This window comes from Haemaphysalis longicornis, unplaced genomic scaffold (assembly GCF_048455015.1).
Source record: "Haemaphysalis longicornis isolate Haplotype H1 unplaced genomic scaffold, Haemaphysalis longicornis Haplotype H1 scaffold_6, whole genome shotgun sequence".
Lineage (NCBI taxonomy): Eukaryota > Metazoa > Arthropoda > Arachnida > Ixodida > Ixodidae > Haemaphysalis > Haemaphysalis longicornis.
This window is the reverse complement of record NW_027526407.1, coordinates 7394836-7420516: the sequence shown is the minus strand read 5'-3', so window position 1 is coordinate 7420516 and position 25681 is coordinate 7394836. Positions and strand designations below refer to the sequence as shown.

At 46.9% G+C, this 25681-nt stretch overlaps 1 protein-coding gene across 1 annotated transcript in view; it reads left to right on the top strand.

Moving 5' to 3' along the window:
- The window catches only part of LOC144142220 (protein O-mannosyl-transferase TMTC3-like), a 233619-nt gene that overhangs the window by 183318 nt on the left and 24620 nt on the right, over window positions 1–25681 (top strand). Inside the window, 4 exon segments of the mRNA XM_077673580.1 lie at window positions 4214–4313; window positions 8533–8648; window positions 12923–13155; window positions 17493–17778. Coding sequence (XP_077529706.1) covers window positions 4214–4313; window positions 8533–8648; window positions 12923–13155; window positions 17493–17778 — 735 coding nt within the window.

Here is a 25681-nt window from a genome sequence, read left to right as displayed (position 1 = left end):
AACGTACTTATGGATACTTATTTAGTTTCTTATAGGTACAATGTAGGTGCCTATACGTACTCACAGATACCTATGTAGGTACTTTATAGTCACTTATAGGCACACTGATTATATAATGAAGGCAATCCGGAAGTAACCACGTTATGCTTCCTGAAGGCACTGCAGGCTTGCATCTCTCGTGCACGAATTTTCCTGCTCCCTTTTTAATGAAGTCAACTAAAGTAATCAAGTTCTGTTTTTGTTTGGAAGCGTTGTCGTCTTGCGCTGCGAAGGTTCCGGTTCGATTGCCACCAAGACCAAATTTGACTAATTTTATTTCCAACCTATTACCTTCCTTCCGTTACAGTATGTTTCGTCATGAACTTGCGGTCGGTGCGAGCATTTTTTAACACAGTCTACTCCCGACAAAGTCCATGGTGCCCGCAAAAAGACTCTAATCAACCGACCTTCCAATCAAACAAAACGAACGAACACAACATTGTTCTTAGTCCAGAACACGTCCCTGTTGATGATTTTATTCATAATGTTCAATTTTGTCGTAAAGTCATACTTACGACTCGGGCTGCCACGATAGCTGAGTCTTGCGGCTAAAATGGAAACCTGACGTGTTCACTACACGAAATTCTCGCACGGTGCCGGCCGCAACAAAGAAGGTTGAAAACCTCCGACGCGACTCTCAACTCTCCTACCGCCGTATCAACTTCGCGCTGCCTGAGTTGCAATGTCACCGACAGCAGTACAGAACAAACACGGCGCTGCTTTTGAGGGTGAAAATTTTGAATGTTTTCAGGAAATGTGGTACTCTGGACGCGTTTTATTCGAAAAAAACTGTGAATTAACCTATATATTGGGTTTCAGCTTCAAAGTGGCGAGTAATTTCCTTCATTGTGTTGATTGTAAAACTGCCGGAACCAGTACATAAGTTCGGATTAACTGCAAATTCCACTTAAGCCACTTGACATTATAGATAGCCGACTGTTATGTAGTATTCCTTCACACGTCGGCGATTTTGTGTTACATTTGTCGGTCATTTTAGGTGTCGCAGAGATTTTCCACGATGGGGGATTTTTCTCCCAGCCGGGTTGCGTCATTGTTTCCCACCTACATATCTAGCACGTTTACTGCACGTTGTGCAACCAATGCGGGCACTTGATGGCTCCGTAACCGGTTCGCAGAGGGGGGAAAAGCATGGGTAATGCATTATTCTCAAGCACTTGTTTCTCTCCTAAAGCACGCCATGCGGCAACGATGTGCCAAAAAGTATTGGATACAATATAGGCGTCCGGGTAAAGAGCATTTTGTATATGAAAAGATTCCACAGGCGATAATACCTATTATAAACAGTAATGTTCGTCCTTGTGTAAGTGAATTCGAATTTTATTGCAAGTTAGTCTGCGGCTTTAGTGTCCTCTTTGCAGCGTCAATGGTTTTTATTCATCTACAAAATGGGGACAGTTATCTCAGTAATCTAGTACACTTTACAGCGTCATATTCGAGCTGGTTTCCGTAAAATTTGGCTAATCATCCAGTGTATGCTTTACCAAGTTGATCTAAGAAGATCTGTTGGTACAACATTCTATGATATTCCTTAGTATGTTCTCCCGGATCCATACGCGCCCTCAGGGTTGATATTGTTACGTACTCAAGCAGAAGGGGAAGCTGGCACATATCTCCAAGGGATCCAGGCCGCCAACGATGAAGCAGTGTGTTGCACGGGTTCAGCTCGAGCTTTCATGGCCGCTTGTACATAGTTCATCCATGTAAACACATCGCTGCTCCATCGTCCTGCATTCGTCGACCTGGATCCGCTGGTGGTATGTGCTAGCGTCCCCTTCTGCTTGAGTCCTTAACAATATTTGTAACTTTGTAACTAAAAGGGAAGTTAAATCATGCTTGCCAAGGTGGAGGTGGATGGATAGGATCGGAGACGGAATATCCAGCTTGAAACACCGCAACCATTGCACTGGCAATACACCTGTTGAATGAGCTTGGCTGCCACGACACTGGTGGAAACAGCCAGAAGCAACCCTTTGTCCTAGCACTGCCGGAGTATCTGCTCAGCGCGCCGGACGTTTGAAATGCGTTGGATCTCAAAAAAGTTGTCGCTTGTAAAACAGATCAGCAGGGAAATTCGAGGCTCTTCGCAGCGCCCACGCGGATTAGGACAAAGTTTCCGAATAATGTTACATGTGCAGCGGAAAGCGTGAACGAAAGTAGTGTGGCGTGCTTACGCAAGTTGTATCGTCTCATGGGAAGGGGCATGGTCTTCCGCTATGGTATTTACCTCAGGACGTAATATGGACAGCAGCGTTTTTGAGAAGATTAGCACTTCAGCTAAGACGCACAAGAGCCCGACCCGTGTCCTTTATGGGGATATTTGGTATTCAGGGAGATAAGAACCCAGGATACATTTGTCAAGGTATAATAGAAAACAGCTTTTTTATTTTGGTGAAATATTTTGTGTCGGCGATTGTAGCCAATTTTCAGAATGTTCGAAGGTTAATCTAGAAACAAAGTTTAGGGGAAACCATCAAACTGTAGCAGGCTTCGGCTTGTGTACTAGGAACAGGGGTAGCAAAAAAAAATTGACATTGACCTAGAACACAATTGTACGGCTACAAGGGAAAGCTATGCAGATTTCTCAGAAACTCTGGGAAATAAACCTGTGGAACTTTGTTGCCGTACGCCTGTATTTTGGGTTGATATCAAATGTGCCCTTTCGCAACAAAAAAAAAATCGGCAGTGTGCGTTAGACGCTTTACGTCAGAATGCTTGGAAGCATTGGGCATGCGTATTTCTGATGTTCCTCATTAATGGTATAACCTGACCATGTTCAGCTAAGCACAGGTCTAGTATAACGTTTTTTTGAGGAGCTTTTTGTTACGACGTTTCCCGACAATGCGCTGTGAACTCGAATCGAGGTATTGTAAAGAGCCAAACGATATCCGCATGACGCTTTGTCTCTTTGGTATGAATGCCTAGCGGCTTGCATAAAGATACCACGTGTAGTGAGTTCTTGCCGTGTACGCAAATAACAAGCAAAATTGCTCAGTTCTTTTATCTTCTTGGCCCTGCGCCAAAGACCTTTCTTCTCCTCTTTCGCATTGCGTCTGCACATTTCATAAGACGGCAGCTCTAAGCCTAAAGTTCCCGCAATATTAGCAGGCCTGGTGCAATTCGTTCTCCCAGACATCCCGGGGGCCTTAGCTGTCGACTTCGCGGAGAACGCTTGATGTCCTCTCATTGGCCTTTCTTCTGGCAGAAGCAATTACTATACTGCCGTCCTACGTACGTTCTCGAATGAGCTCTAGCCCCTCTGAGGGAACATATTCTCCGCGGGTGCCTTTGTGTTTGTTTTCTTTCTTGCCTGTGCTCTAGACGGGAAGGAATACGAATAAGCCAGGGAAGTGAGGAGGGTATTGGGATTAATTTCTACTCTCTTGGCGCACGTCACCGTCTGACCGCTCTTGATGACGAAACCGCATATATTAAAAGTTGCTGCGTTTGTATTTTGTTTACACAGAAACGATGTGCCCGTGTCCGCTGCCAAGGGCAATTTTTTGTTTCAGGGCAGTTAGTGCTTATATTCCTATTGACATTACCTAAGGGGAGGAATTGTTAGGGAAGTTTACCGCATCTGCGTTATTTGAGCTGTAGTGTTTCAGAATGCTGCGCCGCTTTGAACGACTTTTCTGTGCGCTTAAGCAGTTCTTCTGGCAGGTTTGATAAGTGTTTTAATACCACCTGACTGTTTATTACGCTCGAAATACGTTGGATGTTGTAATATAAACCAATGGAGGCTGCGGAGGTGTTTTGAATTTTCAATATGTGCTTTGGCTCTATCACCTTCGCTGATTGTGGTGCCAGTAGACTGCGTTGTTCTCTACGGGTATTTCCCATTCCTTTATACCCGCCGCGGTGGCTCAGTGGCTAAGGCGTTGCGCTGCTGAGCACGAGGTCGCGGGTTCGATTCCCGGCCGCGGCGGCCGCTTTTCTGATGGAGGCGAAAAGCAAAAACGCCCGTGGGTACGAGATTTCGGCGCACGTTAAAGATCCCCAGGTGGTCAAAATAATCCGGAGCCCTCCACTACGGCGCGCCTCATCGCCTGCGTTGCGTCGGCGCGTTAAACCCCACAATCAATCAATCAATCCCATTCCTTTATGAATGTTGAACAAAACAGACGGCATATGTTTTTCTTTTCTTTGGTCGCAGGTGACGGGCGTCGTGGGCCGTGCCGAGTCCCTGTCGTCCGTTTTCTTCCTTCTTGCCTTTTTGGCATACACTCGAGCCGCTGACAAGTGGAAGCGTACAGGTATGTTGCATAGTCGTGTTTTCATCTCGATTGTGTAGGTTCAGTTTCATGTGTATCGCCGGGAAGCGTACACAGAGGCGCCTATTTTTAACACTACGTGTTTACTGTCATGGGTTCCCACGTGGGATAGGCGCGTCAGTATAACTTTTGTTCACAATCCTGACGTTCGCTTGGGAGCACTATATGCAGGCATGATGAAAGCCGTGCAGTAACAGGCATTGCGGAGTGGCTGTTAACGCGAAGTAAACAGATTCTCAGGATTTGCTCTTGCGAGGGCAAACCCTGTGGTTCTCTAGTCCATTTGCAATCAACAATGCTAGCGTCAATGTTGGCTTTAATTAATTTGGTTGAAACAGAAGTGCAGATATAATGGTGCACTGACATGGACATGGTACCGTCAGGCAGCATTCGCTCGCAATGTTTGTACCGTTTATGGGAATAAGCGATGAAAATCTAGTCTTGCACACATTGTGTGTTTGGTGACCATAGGAGAAAAAAATGCAGCAAGATCACACTAACTCGTAAGACCTGAAGGTAGCGACGGTCTGCGCAAGCTTCACGACCATCACGACAGTTAAGTCCACGATCTGCCGCAACGACCTGGAGTTTTTTGTTTCTTTTGCCAATCTTCTTAAATGGGTATTCTTAGCTTGAATAAGGTGCGCTCGACGCACGCGTCCAGGAGCGTTCGGCATTTTCTTCGTATTTTTATCTGCGGACACCCTGCACAAACTATTGCTCAGCAGCCTCGCTGTGAAAATCTGGTACATTTTCACCAACTAGAAATGGTTGGAGATATAGTCTGCCTCTGCCGAAATTTTTGATGCGTGCTGGGCATTGAAGGATCCGTGTGGATTAGTTCAGTGAGAGGCATAATAAGCGAAAGCCAGTTGGATATTCGACAGTCTTCGTTATAGTTTTTCATTGACCATTTTAACCGAAACATGGTACGACCAGTTATCCCAAATGTATACGCCAGCGGCCTACTCTCATTTTTTTGTAACACGAGGTCTTAGGCGTGGTGGTGGCGTATCAGTGCTTGTTGAAAGGGACCTAAACTTCTATACTTGAAGCTGAGTTCACATGCATCACAGATGATTACGAGACGGTCGCAGTATTGCTTGCTTCGCAAATGTTTGTAGGTTTCTACTGACCGCCAGCTGTGTGCTTGGCTGCTTTCTACGCATTTCTTGAACGAATGCTAGCATTTGCCACAGAAAACAAAATTGAACTCGTTATCGGAGGCGATTTCAACATAAATATGCTAGAAACGGAGCCCAAACAAGACACTATGCTATCAATAATAACCTCGAGTGCTTTTGAGGTTGTCCGGACATCCGCAACACGTATCACAGACACGTTATCTTCACTGCTAGATTTCTTTATAACCAGTCACGCATTATCATCTATAAAGGCGGACGTCATATCTGCCGACATCAGTGACCACCTACCGGTTTATATGCTCATAAATAAGCAATCTGAACGTACCAAAAGGAAACAAACTAAGCTTTTTCAGGACGTTTCAGACAAAAATATGTTCAAAATTAGAACTATGATAATTTCCGTTCCCTGGACCAATCTATCAGAAAGGTGCGATGCCGACCTCGCCCATGAATCATTTGTCGAGTCGTTCTCTTCTGTTTACCACAAATACTTTCCGGTAAAAACACTTAAGGAAACCAACACAATTCGAAAACCTTGGATAAGAAAAGATATTTGCAAACAAATTAAACAAAAAAATCAACTGTATGCAAGATTTATTAAGACAAGAGATAGATCAGTCTGGGCTGAGTACAAGCATAAACGAAATAGTCTCGTCACTATCATCAGAAATGCCAAGACAGCTTATTATAATGCCGTATTTTCCCAAAATGCTGACCGGCCTGACCTTACATGGAAGGCAGTTAACGCTATTCTTAACCGTTCCCAACCAAAAACACTTTGTTGGTCAGTTCTGGGAACCTCGCGCGAAACAAGATTCATCATTGCTACAACCCAACCCAAACTCAATATTTTTATGTCCTACAACTGAGCGGGAAGTTATATCTACAATTGTGAACTTGCAAAACAGCAGCGCGTGTGACGTAGACGACATGCAAATTAAACCGGTGCAGCACGTTGCGGACGTCGTTGCACCTTGTCTAACCCATATTTTTAACATGATTTTTTCATCAGGCTTGTTTCCGAAAAAAATGCAGATGGCGAAGGTGGTCCTTATATTTAAAGGTGGCGATAACAATTTACCTAAGAAGTATCGTCCAATACCTATCTTACCGGTATTCTCTAAAGTAATTGAAAAGATTATACACGCCAGGTTATCCGATTTTTTTAGTAAAAACCTAACGCTACATTGTTTCCAACATGGATTTCGCAAGCACTGCTCCACAGAAACGGCTTTACTGAAACAGAAAGAAATAATTCTGCATAACTTTTCGCAAAACAATCTGACATTAGGTATATACATAAATTTTTCAAAGGCTTTTGATTCCTTAAATCGACAGGCATTACTGGATAAACTTCACTCGTATGGCGTACGGGGGGTTGCTCACACCCTTATGTCCTCCTACTTGAAATATTGAAAACAATATGTCTGTCTGGAAGAATTTTCGTCCGAACTTAAACGCATCGGCTCAGGTGTTCCCCAGGGGAGCATTCTAGGACCACTTCTTTTCTGCATATACGTCAACGACCTTCCAAACGCTTTGTGTCACCCAAAAGCTTCGCTTGTGTGCTATGCAGATGACACAACCTTGTTAATAACTGGTACGACAACTGAGGATGTACAGGAAACTAGTAATGATATTCTTCCCGTCTTGCAACCTGGGCCAGTCAAAATTCTCTACTAATAAATACAGACAAAACAAAGGGTATTCTTTTTAGGCAAAAAAAAACAAAAATGTTTCGCCACTAACACGTACTATCGATACAAACAACATAGAATTGGTAACAACTATGAAGGTGTTGGGAGTCCACTTCCATTGCAACTTAACCTGGGATCAACATATCAACGAAGTGCATCGGAAATTGTGCAGAACTGTTGGCGTCATTAATAGAAATTGATCTACACTTCCGGAACACATTAAACTGTTCTTGTATAATTCCCTCATCTTGCCGCATTTCTCCTACTCCCATTTAGTATGGGGTACCACAACACAAACAAATATGACCAGGTTATTGATCCTACAGGGAAAGGCCTTGAGAATTATTGCAAATGTCCCCTATCACTACCACACAAAAGACCCTTTCACCCAATTCCGTGTCGTTAATGGACTAACTCTTTACAACTTCACATTGCTAAACTCCTTTCGTGTAGCTATTAAAAGCCGCAACTCATTCTTTAGTGACATATCTAACCTAACAAAAAACGCTGCCACGTACCAAACGCGTTTTCCGTCCTTATGGTACACGCCGACACCCCGCAACAATTACAGTCTCCAGCCATTAACGTATAACCTCCCGCTGTTGCTAAATAGATATGACACCATTTCCATTGATATATACCGCCTTTCTCCGAAAGAATTAGAAACACTCTTTGTTTCCTGAAAAAGCCTTGTGTGTCAGTTTTTCTCTTTTTTTGAGAAATTACCAATTGTATAAAGTACCTATTGGTCACTGTTTTCCGATGTTTTATGAGCCTTTGTTCAAAAAAATTGATTCCACTAGTTAAAAAAAAGTTATTGTATATAGTGCTTCTTATACCCATATTATAGCAGTTGTATACTTATTACCATTCCCGTTTCCGATAAGTATATGGCTATGACTGTGATTTGATTTGATGATTATGTCTTCCTTTTATTTCTCTTTTGTGTGTGTGTGTGTGTGTGTGTGTGTGTGTGTGTGTGTGTGCGTGTGCGTGTGTCTGTGTCTTTTTTTTCTCTCGTTTAATCCACAAGATGTGTAATGAAGTAATATCGCATACGGTCGTGATGTCTGCTGTTGCCGGAAACTGGGGCCGCCGCCTCGTCAAGCCGCTTGTAACAGTGGCTTTTTGCGGTTGTGCCATCGTTTTGTCGAAGAAAGGAAAATAAACGATTTGATTTGATTTGATTTGATATTTCTCCCTCATTTCTTGCGGTTGTACACCCTTCGTAACAAAAATGGACAACATTGCGACCTTGTGTTGTCTTCGTTCAAATGGTTCGAAAAATGACACGTGGAAGGCGAAGAGTGATAATTACAATTTTACGCCTTTTCGCGTTTTTTTTCCTCTTCTGTGCAGAATGGCGTCCGTTGGCTGCATGCGTGGTCCTGATGGTTGTCGCAACCCTGTGCAAAGAACAAGGCATCACTGTCGTTGCCGTCTGCTTCGTCTACGAAATCTTCGTCATTCATGAGGTGAGCGGATTCGGTCACGTTTATGAAGGGTATGTGTTTTAATACGGAGCCGTTTAAGGGCCCTGCTTGGCCTAGTAGCTCGCCCTAGGTCACGATATCTTACCACCGCAGTCACGTGGCGTCATGCAGAGAAACAGAGGGTTGGAAAATATCATTACTTACACTGGACGGGATCAAACCTGCGTGCGTCGCGTTACGAAGCCGATGTCAATCGCATGGCGCCACAGACACACACGTTCATTATATTGAAAGGGTCCGGGTAATCTTTCCGCTGCACCGTCACCAGAAGGGATGGCATTACTAGGCCGGAAATAAATAAATATATATATATAAAACACGGAAAAAATCGTGAAATAACCCACGATTACCCAAAAAAATAAATACTCACTCCAGTGTTTTTTATACTTGTTTTCAGTGGCTGTGGTCCCCTCTCTGAACTACTTTTGTTGTCAACGCCCGACTGCTACTGAAACGAGCCAAGAGAGGTCGACACGGTTCCTCTGGCGCATCACTGCTCCGAACATGACAGTTTTCGCGTTCAGTGGAACTGCTTTAATTCTTGTGTGGCAAGAGGGTGCGCCAAAAATGCAACTATGACGAGAAGTGTAGGCGAGCGACAGCGAAATTGTGATGTCAGCGCATAATAGGCCTCCGAAAATGCTCGTATTGGTTGCAGAATAAATTTATTTTCGACAGTTAGGTGCTTCGCAAACAAAGAGAAAGTAAAGGCTGTTTTACAGAGTGCTTCGCAATATCTCAAATAACTTTTTCAACTAACATTTGCATGAGGCGTTCGGTTGGGAGGTGTTACCCTGAACAACCATTACCATGTTTAAAAAATCGCCACGTAGGTCCTCAAGTGAGCTTGAAATAAGGGCAGACGCTCTAGTCTCCGCAGCGTTGCAAAACTACAGTAAAAACTGGCGGTTAGTAAAGAAGTGTTTCGTTTTCGAGCCGTTCCTTCCTCCTTCTATAACCAAAAGACCTTCACGACAGCCAGGGGTTATAATAATATCAGAGTTCAAAACGCAATACAAATACTGCTTGGTTTAAAGCGATGCGTGGCCATTGCCACTTCAGAAACGTGACGCCTTTCTTTGGGGTTTCCCGAGGCCCCCTAAACCTCAAGCTGGTGCTTTAATCCCGCATTTCTGCTGCAACCGCTTTCACTTCTTTCGAATACGGCACTCTAGCAGTGAATTCGTTGCTGTATATCTCTCGTGTAATTGCAGGCGTTTTCTTTTGAAACCTACTGGCGCAGTCCGGCACGTTTCCCCAGCAGGTTATATTTCAGCAAACTAGGAGTGATCTGTATAATTTTATGAGTCCCTTTATGGGTTTCCCTTCAGCAGCCTCAATATCTATTCCTACTCTTAACCCGTGTTTGAGGCTTTTATTTCTACCCCGAGTATCTTTCGAGGCGTGTGATCCGAAGCCTGCATCGCCTCGCTAGAAGCTGACACTCTCAAATAGAGAGTCTGTAGGTGTTTTTCTTATTGAGGATAAGTGAGATCTTGAAAGTACCTCCGTAGGGGAGTTCGAGATGAAATAAGAGTCATAAAAATAAAAAGCATTTCTTTGGTTCCTAACTCGTCTGGAGGGGGTCCTTTCCTGCTGTTTCGCAGACTGAGAACTTCTTAAAAGATATGTATGGGTAGAACATTATACTCATTTATTTAAACGTGCCCTCGTTCTACGCCTTTAAAGTAGTGAAAATATGGTGACATACTTCTTTGCAAAAATGAAGGTAAAAATTGGCCGCGTATCTGCTCCTTTCCTTGCAAATGTCGACAAAAGACGATAGTCTTTATCGACTTTTGCCAAGTAAATGCCTCCTTTCGCCTTCCCGCTCACCTCTCATTTTGTTCCTCTTGCGTCGCGCTTTTCCCAAGGTAAAGACGCCAAAGGTTTGCTTAAATCATTTTAAATTTACCGCATTCCACCGCTCCAGGCCGGGTGTCTTGATGACAACGCTGCCGTACGGCGAAGAAGCGCGTGAATCGAGGCGCCCTACTACAACGTTTATAGAACCGCGTTTCCCTACTCCACGTGCGTTGCAAGAAGAACATGGAACCTATCTAGTGGAACCTTTCGTAACTGTTACTGATTGATTTCTTAAAATGGCGCCAGAAGCTATAGTAGCGCGGGCGACAGCAGGCGACGGCGGAGTGAATTATTTTTCTGCAGTTGATGAAGTATTTAATACTTCAAATATCACTTCTGCATTAATCTGTTGTCTTATATTTGCGTAATGTCTTGATCTTCTTCAACAATGTTCACAAGTATGAACATTGCACCGGGCTTAGATGGGTAGATTTAGGTGTGACTATATAAGACTATTGCGCAGGCATTGTTTTACTTTGGCCGGGTGACTGAATCGAGCCATAGACAGACAGACGGACAGACAGACAGACAGACAGATATACAGACAGACCAATATTTCTGGGTTTATGTAGCTCAAGACAGACTTTCGTCTTTAAAAAATCACACATCTCCATGCCGTGAAAGATGCCGAGGGTGCGACGCACTCGGACGCAAGTTGTGTGTTGCTTGTGCGATGAGCGTCATCGTCCGTGCGTTCTGATGCACTCTGAGTTTTAAATGATTTTTAGGTGCAGTGAATGCACTGTAAATGACAAGCGCCACACGAAAGACAATTCGCGTCCCAGTACTTCGCACCCTCGGCATCGTTCACGGCGTCTTTTTTCGCGAATTATCGTTAGGGTTTTTGCTTTATTTTTGCGTTTTCTACCCTTTGAAATTCGCGCTCTGATGTTAGGTAAAACCTGGAAGGCATGGAGCGTTTTCTGCGCGTGAGACGCTCGCACGGCAGGTGCGCTGACAGAGATATCGATATCAGCCGCACCGAAAGTTGCGTTTTGCAGGCGGCGACAACATGGCTTGCTAGCCCACGTTTAAGTGTTACATGTATCTCTAGTGACAATTTGTTACAGCTGGCCGAAATGCAACCCTAGGCTTTAACGAATTCACGCACACGAGTCACACTCCGTGGTGGTAAGCCTAAGCACCTGTTTGCGCCCCATCTGTCTGCTGATTACGATTTCAAACTCTTTGAAAGCACTGCCACAGCCGCGATTCTTGTTGGTGGTGGAAGTAGCCTTGCCCGCCCACTGTCGCGCTGCACCGGACGCCTTTTTTCAGTCCAGGCTTTTTTTTCCACTCCAGGAAGCCACCGGTGCGTAATTGCCTGCAACATGGACTTTCACACTAATATGTACTGAATGAAAATCTATCACTGCAGTCGCGTGCCATCATGGGCGGATGATAGCAGCTAAAATTGTTCCTCTCCCGCTTGGCTTCTCTTGGCGCCTCTCTTCTTGTTGCTCATGACGACAAAGGCAGCATTTTTTTCCTGGTGTGCTTGCCAGAATGAAGGTTTTAAGAACTTTAGAAAAAGATACTTTCAATAAACCTTACTTTTATAAGCATAAAAATTACTCCCACCTCTCCTCGCGGGAACCCCTGTGTAGATGCGACGCATAGGGGGTTCCGTTGTGGTTTCCGTTAGGTTGATTCTCCCATCGCGTGAAACGTGCCGTGAACCCACTGCCGCGGCTATGACGCAACGTTGCGCTGCTATGACGTAACACAATCCAACACAATCCACTTTAATCCAATGGAATCCAAATCCAATTCAATCCAAGCCAAGCCAAGCCAAGCCAAGCCAAGCCAATCGAATCCAATCCAATGCCCCGCGTGAGAGGGTGTTCGCTGTCGGAGAGGAGAGGGGGTGGGCGGCGGAGAGTGCAGCTCGCGCGGCGAGGAGAATGGGGGAGGGGTGTGGACGGACAACAACGCCGTATGGAGGGACAAGGCGAGTGAATGAGATGCCGTCGCATCTAAAAAAGCGTCAACAAGTCTCTTAAGGAGAATAAAATGGTTACGGAGCCGCAGGCTACATTCGTGCTTGTTGGCGAGCTAGGGCAGGCAACAGGGTAATGCTTATCCCTGGTAGATGACGCGCTCGTCGAAGCGTGGATTTTGTAGGCGGTAACGCCAGATTTTCTTGTAGTATATGTGGTTGTAAAATTTTGTATGTTGTTAGAATAAGCAAAAAAGCTTGCAAGGGTATCGTTAGTAAGCGAGCGCTCCGTTCAGGTTGCGGAGTCCGGTGTAAAATGAACCACGAGGTTAGCGCTTAAGAACGAGGACATTACGGTTGGGGCACGAAAATAAAGGTAGATTACATCATCTTAGATATAATCTGCTGGCGATGCTAAGGTAAATATCTGCCCCTCTATATTCTGTTGCAGATGCGCCTGGCGGATGTATTGCGAGGAATTCGTTCCCTTCTGGTGACGGGAAGATCTGGCAACAATGGCGCCTGCTGCAGTTCGCCCTCGGCCAGGTCGCCGTCGCCTACGTTGTCATCCAGAAGCTGGCTCAAGGATTGCTTGCAGAGGATCTGCGTGCTCTCCCTTGGCGCTTTTCTGCTGCTAGCGGCGCGACTCAAAATCATGGGAGCACAGCTGCCCGTCTTCACAAAGTGAGTGCCAGTTGGTTGATTTACTAACTTTAGGTGGGGTACCAGGTGCGTAGAATAAGCAACGTACTTGTCTGTAACAGAGCATTGGTACTTTCCACCTTATCCTGGGTTGCCCGAACGGGATTTCAAGATAAATACTGCGGCGTTCTGAATTCTTGGCCCGCCCTGTTGTATCGAACATGTGTGTAAACCTTTTTCTCAGCGGTTTTGAAATGTAACCAGTTGAACATAGATTCACTGTTATAGACAATTGTGTTGGACACTTTACGCAACGTTATTTACGTGCGTGACAATCTCGTCGTTTTCACTCTTGGTTAGTTTTGAAACGACTGCTGTTATATAAGAGTCGCATGCACAATATTTTTCTACAAAGAGGGTACTGTTTGCGAGGCGTCCATCGGCTATAATTTTCCTTCGTACAATCAGATAAGAAGGTTGTCTGAGCCCTACAGCGCTCGCTGTTTGACTGAGCCGACTTGATTACCGTGTTTTGGTTACCGACTTGGTTACCGTGTGTCGGAACGGTGCATGGGAGTGAGCGGAAGAAAGTCTTTCTGGTAGCAAAGCACGCGTGCAGCGAGCTATTGCTGGAGCTATCGCTGAACAGGCAAAGGCCGGGTGGTGTGGGTGCAGCAGCGTTAACGTGGTAATAGGAACAAACCGCGACATGTTGCTCCGGAATGGGTTTCGTTTGGTGCGCTTCTAGGACTGCGGCCAGCTTCGCTGGTCATCCTTCTTGAGGGAGCTGTTCCAGCTGAGGGAGCTGTTCCAGCTTTTTCCGGCTGTTAAGCAAATTGTGATTTTTCCCGTCCGTCGTTAAAAATACCAAGAAGATGCCGAGCGCACGTGGCCGCGCGCACCTGAGTGCGTGCCTCGAGGCGACCGCGGGGCAGTTAAATAACCAGAAACTACAGGGTGCTCGTGTGTGTGTGTGCGTGTGCCACGCTGCGACCCTCCAGCGTCCCCGTAGTACGTTTGTCAAGCCAGGCAGACTCGCTTAAGGTGGTTGTGCAAGATTGGGAAAAAAGTCCAGCGTTCCCTGCAATCATGGCAGCCGTTTCGCCATAGCACTCAGACTGCTCGCGTAACGGTCTAGTGATGGCTTCGCCAACGATATTGGGCTGTGCGTTCGTGATTCGCATGCGCTTGGAGTTAGTATAGCAGTTCTTACAAGTGCGCCGGATCAGTAGGTGGGATGGGCCGGACACGGGTCGTCCGCACGCCCGATAAGAAGGCCGCTCGCCTCGAGGATCGTCGCTCTAGGGATCGAGCGTGGAAGCGAGTACAGAGGACCAATACAGACCACGAGGCCACACAGAATGCGTACCAACTTAGGGAGATTGGCCCAATGCGGCGCAAGCCGGCTGTTAAAAAAACCAAGAAAATGCTGAGCGCTCGTGCCTACGTGCCTCGCGGCGGCGGCCCAGCATCCCCGGCGCACGTTCGGCAAACTAAGCATACGCGCTTAGGAAGATTGGCCAAGATTGGACGAAGGAGAATACTCAAGCTGTCGCCGTAGTCGTGACAACACTTACTCGGAACGAGGAAGGCTCCAAGGAAGCTCACCTTTATAGCAACAATAACGGAGCAAAAGGCGTTCGGCAGTGAAGAGGAAGCACATCGGCTGCAATCGTGGACATAAAGCGTCGTGATGGTCGTGAAGGTTGCGTACAGCTTCGCTACCTTCAAGTCTTAACCGTTACTGTGAACTTCCTCATGTATTACTTCCGCCGTCCAGCGTTACCTCACAAAATACCAGATAAATACCGAGTGCACGTGAGTGTGCGCCTCGGAAGAAGCGCCCAGCATCCGCCGGCTCGACCTTACAGAACACAGTGCCGAGCGTTCATGGGGTGATCTCTCTCAAATTCTCACCAATTCACGTGCGTTCGTGTCTGAAATGGGAAGCCCAGACGCCTAGTTCGTATTACAGCCGACGCGTTTGCGAAACTCGTTTCCTTGGGTACTAGTACGTGCCAAGGCAATCTACCTTGGGAGAATTGTGAAAGCCTGCGGACAAAACGATCCGGGCCTGCCAGTCATGGAGAACTTCCTGCGGCAAGTTCGGAAATACCTGTGAGGTGCAACAGGCAGGTCTCCGAGGAAGGTAAAGGGGCCATCAGCTCTGCTGCTTCTCCAGCCTCGCCCTAGGAGTGCATGCTGCGCCATTGTTTTTGTGGTTGGCTTTAACTATTTGAACTAACTAGCTACAGCAGTTTCAACAGCCGAGCTATTTAAGCTTGAGCTTGGTCCGGTGGCGTCAGCAAAAGATGCACCACGAAAAAAATTCAGCGGCGCGAGGCGCTCGTGCCGTCCTTCGCAGAGCTGCGTAGGTGGGGACAATCTACCTCTAGGTATGACGTCACTGTGCCGAAACGGTGACGTCATCGCGTGCGCCGGTACCGCTAGACTTTGTAGGAGACTCTGGCCAGCTTTCATAGCGTGTTCCCTGTCGTTATCTTCTTCTCGCCCTTTAACGTGCACTGGGAACCACAGAACAACTCGCGCTACAAACGCCGCGGTGTTCGGGAATCCTGTTGCTGCCCGTTTTAGTGCGTGCTGACGCGGTCCACCTTCCGCGAGATGTGAAAGCCTGCGGACGAAAGGGTCCGGGCTTGCTAGTCATGTAGAACTTTCACCGTCAAGTTTGGAAATCCATGTGAGGGACAACAGCCGGGTATTCGACGAATGGAGAAATAGGGCGACAGAAAGGCGTCACTAGCGAAGAGGAAGCGCTGCGCGAAGGCCGGCGCAGCGTTACTAGACAATTAAAGGGGCGACTTCGTTCTAATCCCGAATATCGCATCGCTAAAGCGGCTGAGAAATGTAAGCGAGTTGCAAAAGGGGCGGAGTTGCGAGCTTGCGCACATTGTACATACTTTCATGACGGAGTGATCCTTTCTTTTTGGGAGACTTACAGCGATACGGCGCAGAAAGCTTGACCGGGTCTCGAAGGATAACCAGGCCCAATTTTTGCCGAACCAAGAATAAGCGTTGAGGCGGTGCCAGCTTCGCTGTGTTTCAATTCTTTGTGCTACCAATGCGGATCTGCCCCGTGTTTTTAGGGCCAGCTCAAGCGTTTTTTATACATCTTCAGCTTTTTTTAAAGCCTTCCACTGAGTGACAACTTCTCGACTGCCGTTTTTAAACGTTGTTATGATTCGCGTTGCCGGAAACATCGATCGCTGTGTGTCATTGTAGCCGCGGATCTTGGCAGTGCACAGTGTTATTAGAAAAAAGCACTCTTTTTGGCCCACACAGGCGGTTACCTATTCCGAGTGTGACAGTCTTAGAAATCAAGGGACCTGTGGAAGTGTTTAGTTTGGTGCTCTGTCGTTCAAGTGCAAGCCAACGGGAGAAGCAAAGTATTTAATCGCTCTCGTCGGAACGACAAAAATCACCCCTTCTCTGGACGTAGCACCGTTGCTCCGACTGGTCACGCCAACGAATATGGTGCGACCGCATACGACAAGGAGAAGACCACTCCTACCTGCTCTGCCAGAAAGCAGGTGGGCAGTGATGGCGCTGATTATCACGGACGAACAAACGAGACCCCATCTTTGAACCTACCCGCCTTCCCAGTGGGTGAGACGTAAACAATTATTAAACGCCCGAGGAAGTGTCTGAGGAAGTCCGCTGGCGAAGCGCATGATTGTAGTACGCCACTCCAGGACTTACCTGGTGTTCTCGGGGGATAATTTGTTGTCGCAAATACAGGTAGTTTCTCGTAATTGTTAAACCGGTAGCTTGCACATCGAAGTTAAGATCTTGGACGCCAATGTTGTTCGGTCAGGAGCCCTGGTTAAAAAGTAGACCCTGTTTGACATTACAGTGTACTCTGCCGGGCAGCTGAAATCGCAACAGCAGTTTTTCTGCGTTTTTTTTAAATGCAGAGCATTTCAGTAACTCACGATGTCACCCGCGTTGACGTCCGTAGTCGTAGTCCGCACCCCTCCCCCTACACTATATAAAAAAATACTATCCGGCGCCTGGTTTCGATCCCTCGACCCTGCGGGCGGAACGCAATGTACATGGTGCTCTACCCACTGCGCCACAAAGCCGACACAGACTGGGACACTACGAACGCGCCTTATATCGTTGACTCATTCAAACTACGTCAAGAAGCTGCTGATACAACGCATTCACTACCACCAACTCCCCAAACACTAAACGTTAACGCAATACACACACCCCCTATGCGACGCATTTACTCGAGTCCCCCTCGCGCGGAGATGGGCCCAATTTTTTTGTCTTAATGACAACTTTTTTGCATTGTCCCAATACTCGGCGTAAAGAGCTTGGATCTCACGTGTTTTGTACACATCTTATTTCGGCAGGTTCGACAACCCTGCAGCCGTGGCCCCTACTCCCGCCCGGCAGCTGACCTACCAATACCTGCTGCCAGTGAACGCTTGGCTTCTGCTGTGTCCCCACGCGTTGTGCTGTGACTGGACCATGGGCAGTGTGCCCCTCGTTCTTTCCGTCTCAGACCCAAGGAACGCAGCCACGCTCGCCCTCTATGTAACTCTCGGGGCTCTCGCCTACGTGGCCCTCTTCTCATCCAGACACCGGCTACAGCTCGGCGGTGAAGTCTCCGCTGGGCACGACAACGTCATCTTCCTGGTAAGTTGTAATTTACTTCCAGCTATTTTGCATTCTCTTAGGGTTCCACGCGCTGTAATTTTATTACGCAGCACTTTGCGGCGGCGACTGTGGTTTGGCGATGGCGACAGCGTTGTAACCGAGCGAACGATGGGGAGGTTGAAGACTGAAAGAAAACGGAGGAGGAGAGTGTCGGGAAATTGTGAGGGGGAAGGCAGTTTGCCTAGGCTGCGAGAGACGCTCCTCCGAAAGTGTGAAGAGCAGGGCAGTTGCCGAGCCCGCGCCATACGCGTGTGTGAAAACCGCCCTTGGCGTCTAGTGGCGCCCCAGAAAGGAAACGCGAAACCAGGCATCCATGAAAGCAAGTGTCTTGTGATTTAAAGTTAACAAAAAAACTGTGGTTGATTCCTTTATCATAGGAATCGGTAATACACGAAAGTTAAATGTGCAGCCAAATCTGCAGCTGAACGTGATTTGCTGTCGGCGGCTGTTTTGTGGGTGTGCTTGGCGAGCGACGTCGTGCTGGAGGGTCGCTTCGCCAAAGGTGTACGTACTGGCGTCCTTTCCGTTGCGGATATGACGTCAGTGAAATCATGGTGTATTCCGGCATAAAACACTTTCGTGTTAAAATATAAAACCTGAAAATGAACCACCTTAAGTACAACTTACTCTTTAGTACTAAAGGTTGCGTCCCCGCAAGAAGACCTTGTGTGAACCGGTGCACCCTTTACAGTCCGCTTGCTCCGTTGTTCTGGCGTAATTTTTGTGTCGGATATGACGTCACTTAAATCGTTGTGCATCCGGGAATCAAGCAATTTCGTGTTAAAAGCACAGAAACCCTGCACGCGCTGTGTGCTGCACGTTCATCGGTCTTTCGGATCCCTCTTCTTCCGGCTCGTGGCGTATCTGATCCTAACGACGTGACATTTGCGCGGGAGGTTGAAACACGATTTATAACAACATACTCGGCGGCGCCGAGACGCTGCGAGTAAACGGCAGAGTGGCGCGCCGCCGTGCGTTCGCTGAACACGCGATCGCTTCCTGAGACAGACCTTGCCCGAGAACACTGCTTCTTCGCCCTATACACACATTCCGCATTAGGGAGTACGGGAATCGTCAGGCGTTTTTATGTGCACTGGCGTGTCTCAGTTATTTGCTGGTTACTACCAAAACAGTCTTACCGAAGCGACTCGGGGACGGTGACCCGATGGGCCGGCCGCTGAAAGAACGCCCGTAAATTGCACGCTATCCCATCTAGTCCCCATGCTTGTAGTTGCAGTGGCATAAATCCTTCTATTTCTATGAACAAACTCGCTAAATACATTTTATTGAAGTTACTGTTCCTCTAAGTGTAAAGGTTTTGCAAGTTTACTTATTGTGTGGTCCGTCGGTATTATGGTTGGTCCCACAGCTTCGACTAAAAATACGATATTTGCTGTGGTCATGCGCCTTTGTAAAATGCTTACGTTACTTCAATGGACATTAAAGGGTGGAAAGAAGTCGCCGTGTATCCATTGATTAAGTTGTCGAAAACCTAAAACACCGTTCTCGCGACCAGGTGTTGGTAAATGAGGTACAAAATGCCAGAAATGTGAAAACAAGCGACGACGCCCCGTATGCTTTCGGGTGCTGCGTTTTTGGGATGTCACAATGGTTCTGCATGGTGAGAGCTCATTGAAGGAGCATATATAAATGTTTTTTTCCTGAGATAAACAGCTCCTAAGTGGTTGAAACGGGAAATAAATGTAAATCAGAACTTTGCGTGACCTGATCTAATTAAAGAAAACAACAAAGACTACAGCTCTTGGACGTTACAAGACAGGCCGTTTTCCTCGCGCTTCAGGGTCGGTCATAATGCTTTCAGTTTTGTTTTGGAAAAGCATTCATGCGCAATTAGCGAATTAAGTAACCTGCCACGGTAAACGCCCGAGCTTCTGCCAGCAATATCCCCGGCAAGGAGCCTGCCCACACACTTCTTCGACCCTTATCGCCTGGGAAAGGTTGGGGTACGTACTGCTGGCGGTTATCCGAAGGATATGAAGTTGTGCTTTTTCGTTCACTTCGAACCTCTGTTCATAAATACAGTACAATCTCGATAAACGGAACTTCAAGGGGCCGGAAAAATTAGTTCCGTTTAACAGGAGTACCGTTTACTGACAGAGATGTTCTAAGGTGCAAATTTAAATATACGTACACACTTCTAAGGGCATTTCATGGACCTCTAACCACTAGAAAGTGACTGTAGCTGATAGTTTTCGGAAAGCAAGAAAACTACAAGAAGCGTAGGCACAGCATTCACAAAGTTGATGGGCAACAATGAGTCGCTGTGCACTACAAAATGCGTCAATTATTTTTGTTTGAGTCCTTGCAACTGCATCTTCACGGATGCTAGAGGCCTCAACCTCGCGAGTGCTTACGAGCCACCGAATTTAGAAGACGGCAACGTGGTAATGAAGGACGAATAGCACAACGATGACACGAACGAGGCGACAGGAGGTGCGCCCTGTAGCATCGGCGGCTAGAATCGAGACCGAACGACTGTATCAAGAACTGTGATGTTGCATTTGTTGCGCTAACACGGCTAACCACTTACGAGACGAGGCTTACGAGGCCAACAAGGCTAAAAAAGCATGGAGGAAGAAAAAAAAAAGAACGAAACGGCCGGCACCGTAAAAAGCTGATTCTCATGCCAGTGGATTTCACAAGAAGTTCCATTTGTGGTTCCGTTTACACGGTGATGCGAAAATTTTAGTTCCGATTACAGAGAGTTTTTTTACGTTATCTGGCAATTCCGTTTAAGCGATTTCCGTTTAGCGAGATTCTACTGTAATCCATAAACCGTGCGTGCGTAGATCTACCCTCGTTATTTTTGGTCCGGGTGGAGCCAGTGATGTTCCGTACTAGGGAGAACAATCCGCATTGCTAAGTTTAGAAATTCCCTATTTTTTAACATTTTTTCCCCGCAGGTTCCTCAAGAATTCTCTGCAAATTTCCCGGCATTCGCTTTTTGCAGCTAACAGATCTTTGCTAGGAGTCCGGTTCGTTTTTAGGGTTAGCCATTGTCATCTATTTCTACTTTACGTAGCGTTCCGGACGCAGACGCCGTTCAGACAAGTAGAGCTTCAATGTGAACTAATTTTCACTACAGCAGCATTTGACTAGGCATTTCACGTTTTCTACCAAACAGCACGCTTACATTGCATTCTAAGGTTCGAGGTTAAAGCTGCCCGCATGAAAAGGAAGAAGTCATTATTGGGTAATTTAGATTCTTCTAGCCCAGAGCCGGAAGTACTGACGCCTTGTCTTGCTGACAGCACGCGGACTAAGGCGTCTTCCAAATATTTATTTTGTATATTGCGGAGGAATAGATGCTAACAGGCTTTAGCACTAGGCTTTTGCACCTTTCACTAGCTCTTCCTCATGGTTCATTCTTTCCTCAATGCTCCCTCGTGTTTTATGCACTCAATTGGAAGCGGCCTTGAATGCTTGTGGCTTGCGGCAACATGACTTCATATATTTGAACATAAATCCGAGGAAGTGTTAATGAAACCTTCTAAACGAAAGCAAAGTAATAAATGATGCGAGGTCTGGTTTACTGGCACTATTCTTCCTTTTAATTCTAGCGCTACTAAAATTCCCTGCATGTACTAAGCGATTCCCTTTTTTTTTCTTTTGGTCAAAATTATAGCCGAAGATTCACCGAAAAACGGAAAACTCCCCGCGCTGAACATCACTGGTTGGAGCCTCGGCCACGAAAACTCTCGAGACGGATGCGGGACGCGCGTGTGTATTTCAGGCCAGGTTGGCGCGTTGCGTGAGGGAAGAGAATATGAGATGCACGTGATCGCCAGACGGCGGGAGATGAATGCTCCCTTTTGAGCGACGTCTAGCTGTCTGCCGCGGCTGCACGATATTTGAAACGGCGCTTTTCGCTACTTCGGCGGTTGGCGTGATGCGCTCTGGGTGTCCTGTGTAGGCGTGCACAAGGGTCGCTGGAACGGTGAAAAGCATTTCTCGTTCTGTGGGTGACAACTAATAAAAGTGCAAGACAGCAAACGCTTTGGGCGGTTGGCCATGGGTTTGTGACGTCAAAGCTTCCTTCGCTTGACGACAACCGTTTACGCTGTAGACCGTCCTCGTGCCTTGCTCCTACTTTGTGACGCGATGTTTACGTCACGAAAAAAATGAAAGCGAAGCGGGAGAGGGAAATGCCAGCTTTCTTACGGATTTCTCAGAAAATAAATCATCGTTGCAGGTCGAACAAAAGCTGAGAGTGCTAAGAAATGTGGAACGTTTCAGTTAAAACAAAACTTCATTCAGCCTGTAGTGTTCCTTTCAGTAACGACTGCTGTCGTTCACGACATAATTTATGTCAGGCACTCTGGTGCCCTTGTAATGATGCACCTATTAAAGTAACTTTGGCTGCGATGTAACTTTGTAACTTTGGCTGCAAATGACGGCCTTTACATCTTCTCTCAAGTAAATTGGCTCAAATCTGACGTGCCCAAGTTTCCAGTGGTTACACTTCATTCTCAGAATCGCGTTCGTTGGAGCGCTATTTTGCGCGCCTTCATCTGATTGATCCCTCGAAACAAGGTAATATTGTGACGATCTGGGCGTACCACTCAAGACCACTATGTAAAAAGTCCTTAGGTGTCCCAGTAAGCGGCAGAAATACAAATAAATTTATTTCCATTTATTCAACATCTAAATGGTGTTTGGAGCACAGGAAAAAGCCTATGAAGGTTTGACAAGGCCTGCTCTCCAATGCATGGCAAACAGCACGGTCAAAAAACCGACACTAAACTGTGTTCCAACAACAAGGATGACAGCCTGGTCCTTCTAGACCACTTACAAGACTAGTATACATGCATACATACATACAGTGCGTAAATACTTGTCAAGGTACTAATACTGTAGTGTAAAAAATGAAAAGTATAAAGAAGGTGCAATAGATATAAAAGAACAAAAATACCAGCAAGTAAGGGAAAAACACATTCACAAAAAAAAATGAATAAAGCAAAAGTACAACAAATCGTCAAGTTTACAATAACAGTTCGCACGGGTCCTTAAAAGATATGGATATTAGACCCGCCGCGGTGGCTCAGTGGCTAAGGCGTTGCGCTGCTGAGCACGAGGTCGCGGGTTCGATTCCCGGCCGCGGCGGCCGCTTTTCTGATGGAGGCGAAAAGCAAAAACGCCCGTGTGTACGAGATTTCGGCGCACGCTAAAGATCCCCAGGTGGTCAAAATTAATCCGGAGCCCTCCACTACGGCGCGCCTCATCGCCTGCGTTGCGTCGGCGCGTTAAACCGTACAATCAATCGATATAGATATTAGAGAGTTTTAGCACTCCGTATGCTCCGTGTGTTCGGTGGTTACCGTGTTGACCGAGGCCCGTCCGGGAACTTGCACATTCGTTTCGGTAGGAGGGATCGATTCCGCGGGCGTCCCTGGCCATGCCCGGGCGTGCGTTACGGTGGGGTGCGCCCTCCTCGCAGTGCCTGCGCGAGCAGGCGCAGTCGGGGTCAGGTCAACACGGTAACTACGAAACACGGAGCAAACGAAGTGTTGAAACTCTCTGATAAATTTATGTTACAATAATGACCGTAGTCGTCGGTTTCCTCCGTAAACACGAGACAGCGAACTCGCGCCGGTTGTTCTTATAATTGAAGCAAAATAAATAAATAAAAACACAATGGAATTTCTGTGAGATTTAAACCTCGGCCGCCGGCGCAGGCGCCAAGTGCTCTAACTGCTGCGCTGACGCAGCAGCATGCGAGCACGGAGCAATCATTAGCCTGATGCCTGCTCTGTGAACGGTGCGCGTGACTGCACGTGGCTAGAACAGGTGCACGTGGAAGAGAAGTTTGACTGTAACTAAGGTGGCGTGTGGAGTGCGGCCATGTCCTGTCTGTAGGAGTAATGTGCGTCAAAAGACGTACAAACAAAAGATAAAATCGAAACGAAAAGCACCGATGTAGCAGTAGAGACGTGTTGTATAATCACTAGCTTTCGCCTTCGAATCGTGGAATTGGCGTCATTCCCTCATCTCCCGGAGAAAGTTTTGGTACGCCACGTCTTTCAAGGTCACTGATCGCGTCGCAAGTGACCTCCAGCAGCCGGCGTGCAGGATGCGCCATTGTAATCACTCCGCTCACTGGGCGCTTCCCACAACTAGGCGAGGGCGAAACGGCCACTTTCCCTGCCCTTGATCGCTATCTCCGGATCGGTCGTCTGCGTGTGCGCTTCAGTGCAAGCAAACCACACGATCTTGCGAGCAGTTAACGGCTGCTTCGGCGGCGCTTGGTTCCTCAGTCTAGCCATCGACGGCGCACCGGCTGGGCTGTGTGCGCGTGCCCTTCAGGGAGAAAGAAAGGTTGGATTCAATCATACAATAGACATAGCTAGATGGCAGTATGTGGCAAATCAACTAATAACAAACTTTTACGAAACAGTGTGTGGATAGTCTGTATTCGCCTTTGATAACTAGAATTAGAAGTCCACATCTGCTCGCAACAGCGGTAGACCCATCGGCCACTCTACCAGCTAATTACGACTCTAAATCAACTGTTGTGTTCTTCCGCAGGTCAGAAAAACAACGCAGGAGCCACTGTTACAGGCACTGCAACCGTTAATTTAGCGCGAAACAACAACGGTTCATTGGGTAATGTAAGGACACCGCAGAGAAGCAGTGATCTTCGGCGGTGACCATGCGCCGCACTTGAGCCTGCATATATACCGAATTCAACCAGAGTGGCAGCTTCCCTAACTTTCCTCTTCGCAGATTGGAAGGCTTCGTTTTTTTTTTTGTCTGAGGAAGCCCTGTGCACCTAATGGGGTGGCGATTCTACTGCTGAAAAGTGTAATATAACCTCCGAAAATGCTTTAATTTTTGAAAAAAAAAATTACTTTGTGCTCCTAATCTCGTTTTTTAAGTTGCGAGTTGTAATATAAACGGCCAAAGTAGCTCTGAGCACTGTTCAACGCTCTGGGACATTTGAGGCTTTTGAACGGGTGCTGCCAAAAACGAGATAAAGGTGGTGTCGAGCCACACCATCTAATTTTACGTAGAACTATATGTGCCTTTTAGCCCACCGCTATTGTGTGCTTCGTACTAAGAATTTTTGCAAAATTTTCAAAGAACGAGCCTATTTTAATACGATAACTGTTATTGCGTAATTTCTATAAATATGAACTACCTTAAGATTGGCGGGAATTTCTAACTGCAATTTATTTTCCTTTTATACGAACGTGGCGTTTTTTTCTTTCACTGTCCTTTACAAACTGACGACCACTTTTTCCGACGCAATTTTTGTAGCGTAAGCTACACTGGCCGAGGTTGAGCAATTTCGCGTGTGCCTTTAAGGGTCGTTCTGCGCAAGCGCGAGGGGAATTGGATTGGAATGGCGTAGCTTGGCTTGGATTGGATTTGGATTGGATTTGGATTGGATTGGATTGGATTGAAGTGGATTGTGTTGGATTGTGTTGCGTCACAGCCGCGGCAGACGCACTCGCGCCGGCGCGTGCCCAGGTGCGCGCCTCAATTGCGCAGTAGCCAAGTCTGACGCTGCGCCGGAGCCGCTTGATAGCCGTTTCGCGTGGTTCGTTAAGAGCCGTGCTAAGCATGCGCGAGGAGCAGTGACTGGACAGGACTGGACTGGGCTGGATTAGACTGAATTGGACTGGACTGAACTGGACTGGACTGGACTGAATTGGACTAGAGTGGACTGGACTGGACTGTACTGGATTGGACTGGATTGCTGAACCTTAGCTCACGCTACGTTTATCCTGGCATAGCAGAGCTAAGCCACTACTAATTTTTTTTTTGCAGTATAGTTAACCGGGTTGTTGTAAGAATAACGTCTTTGCATCAGACGTTGCGATGATCATTCAATATTTACGAAGTTAATTTTTAAAGGTGT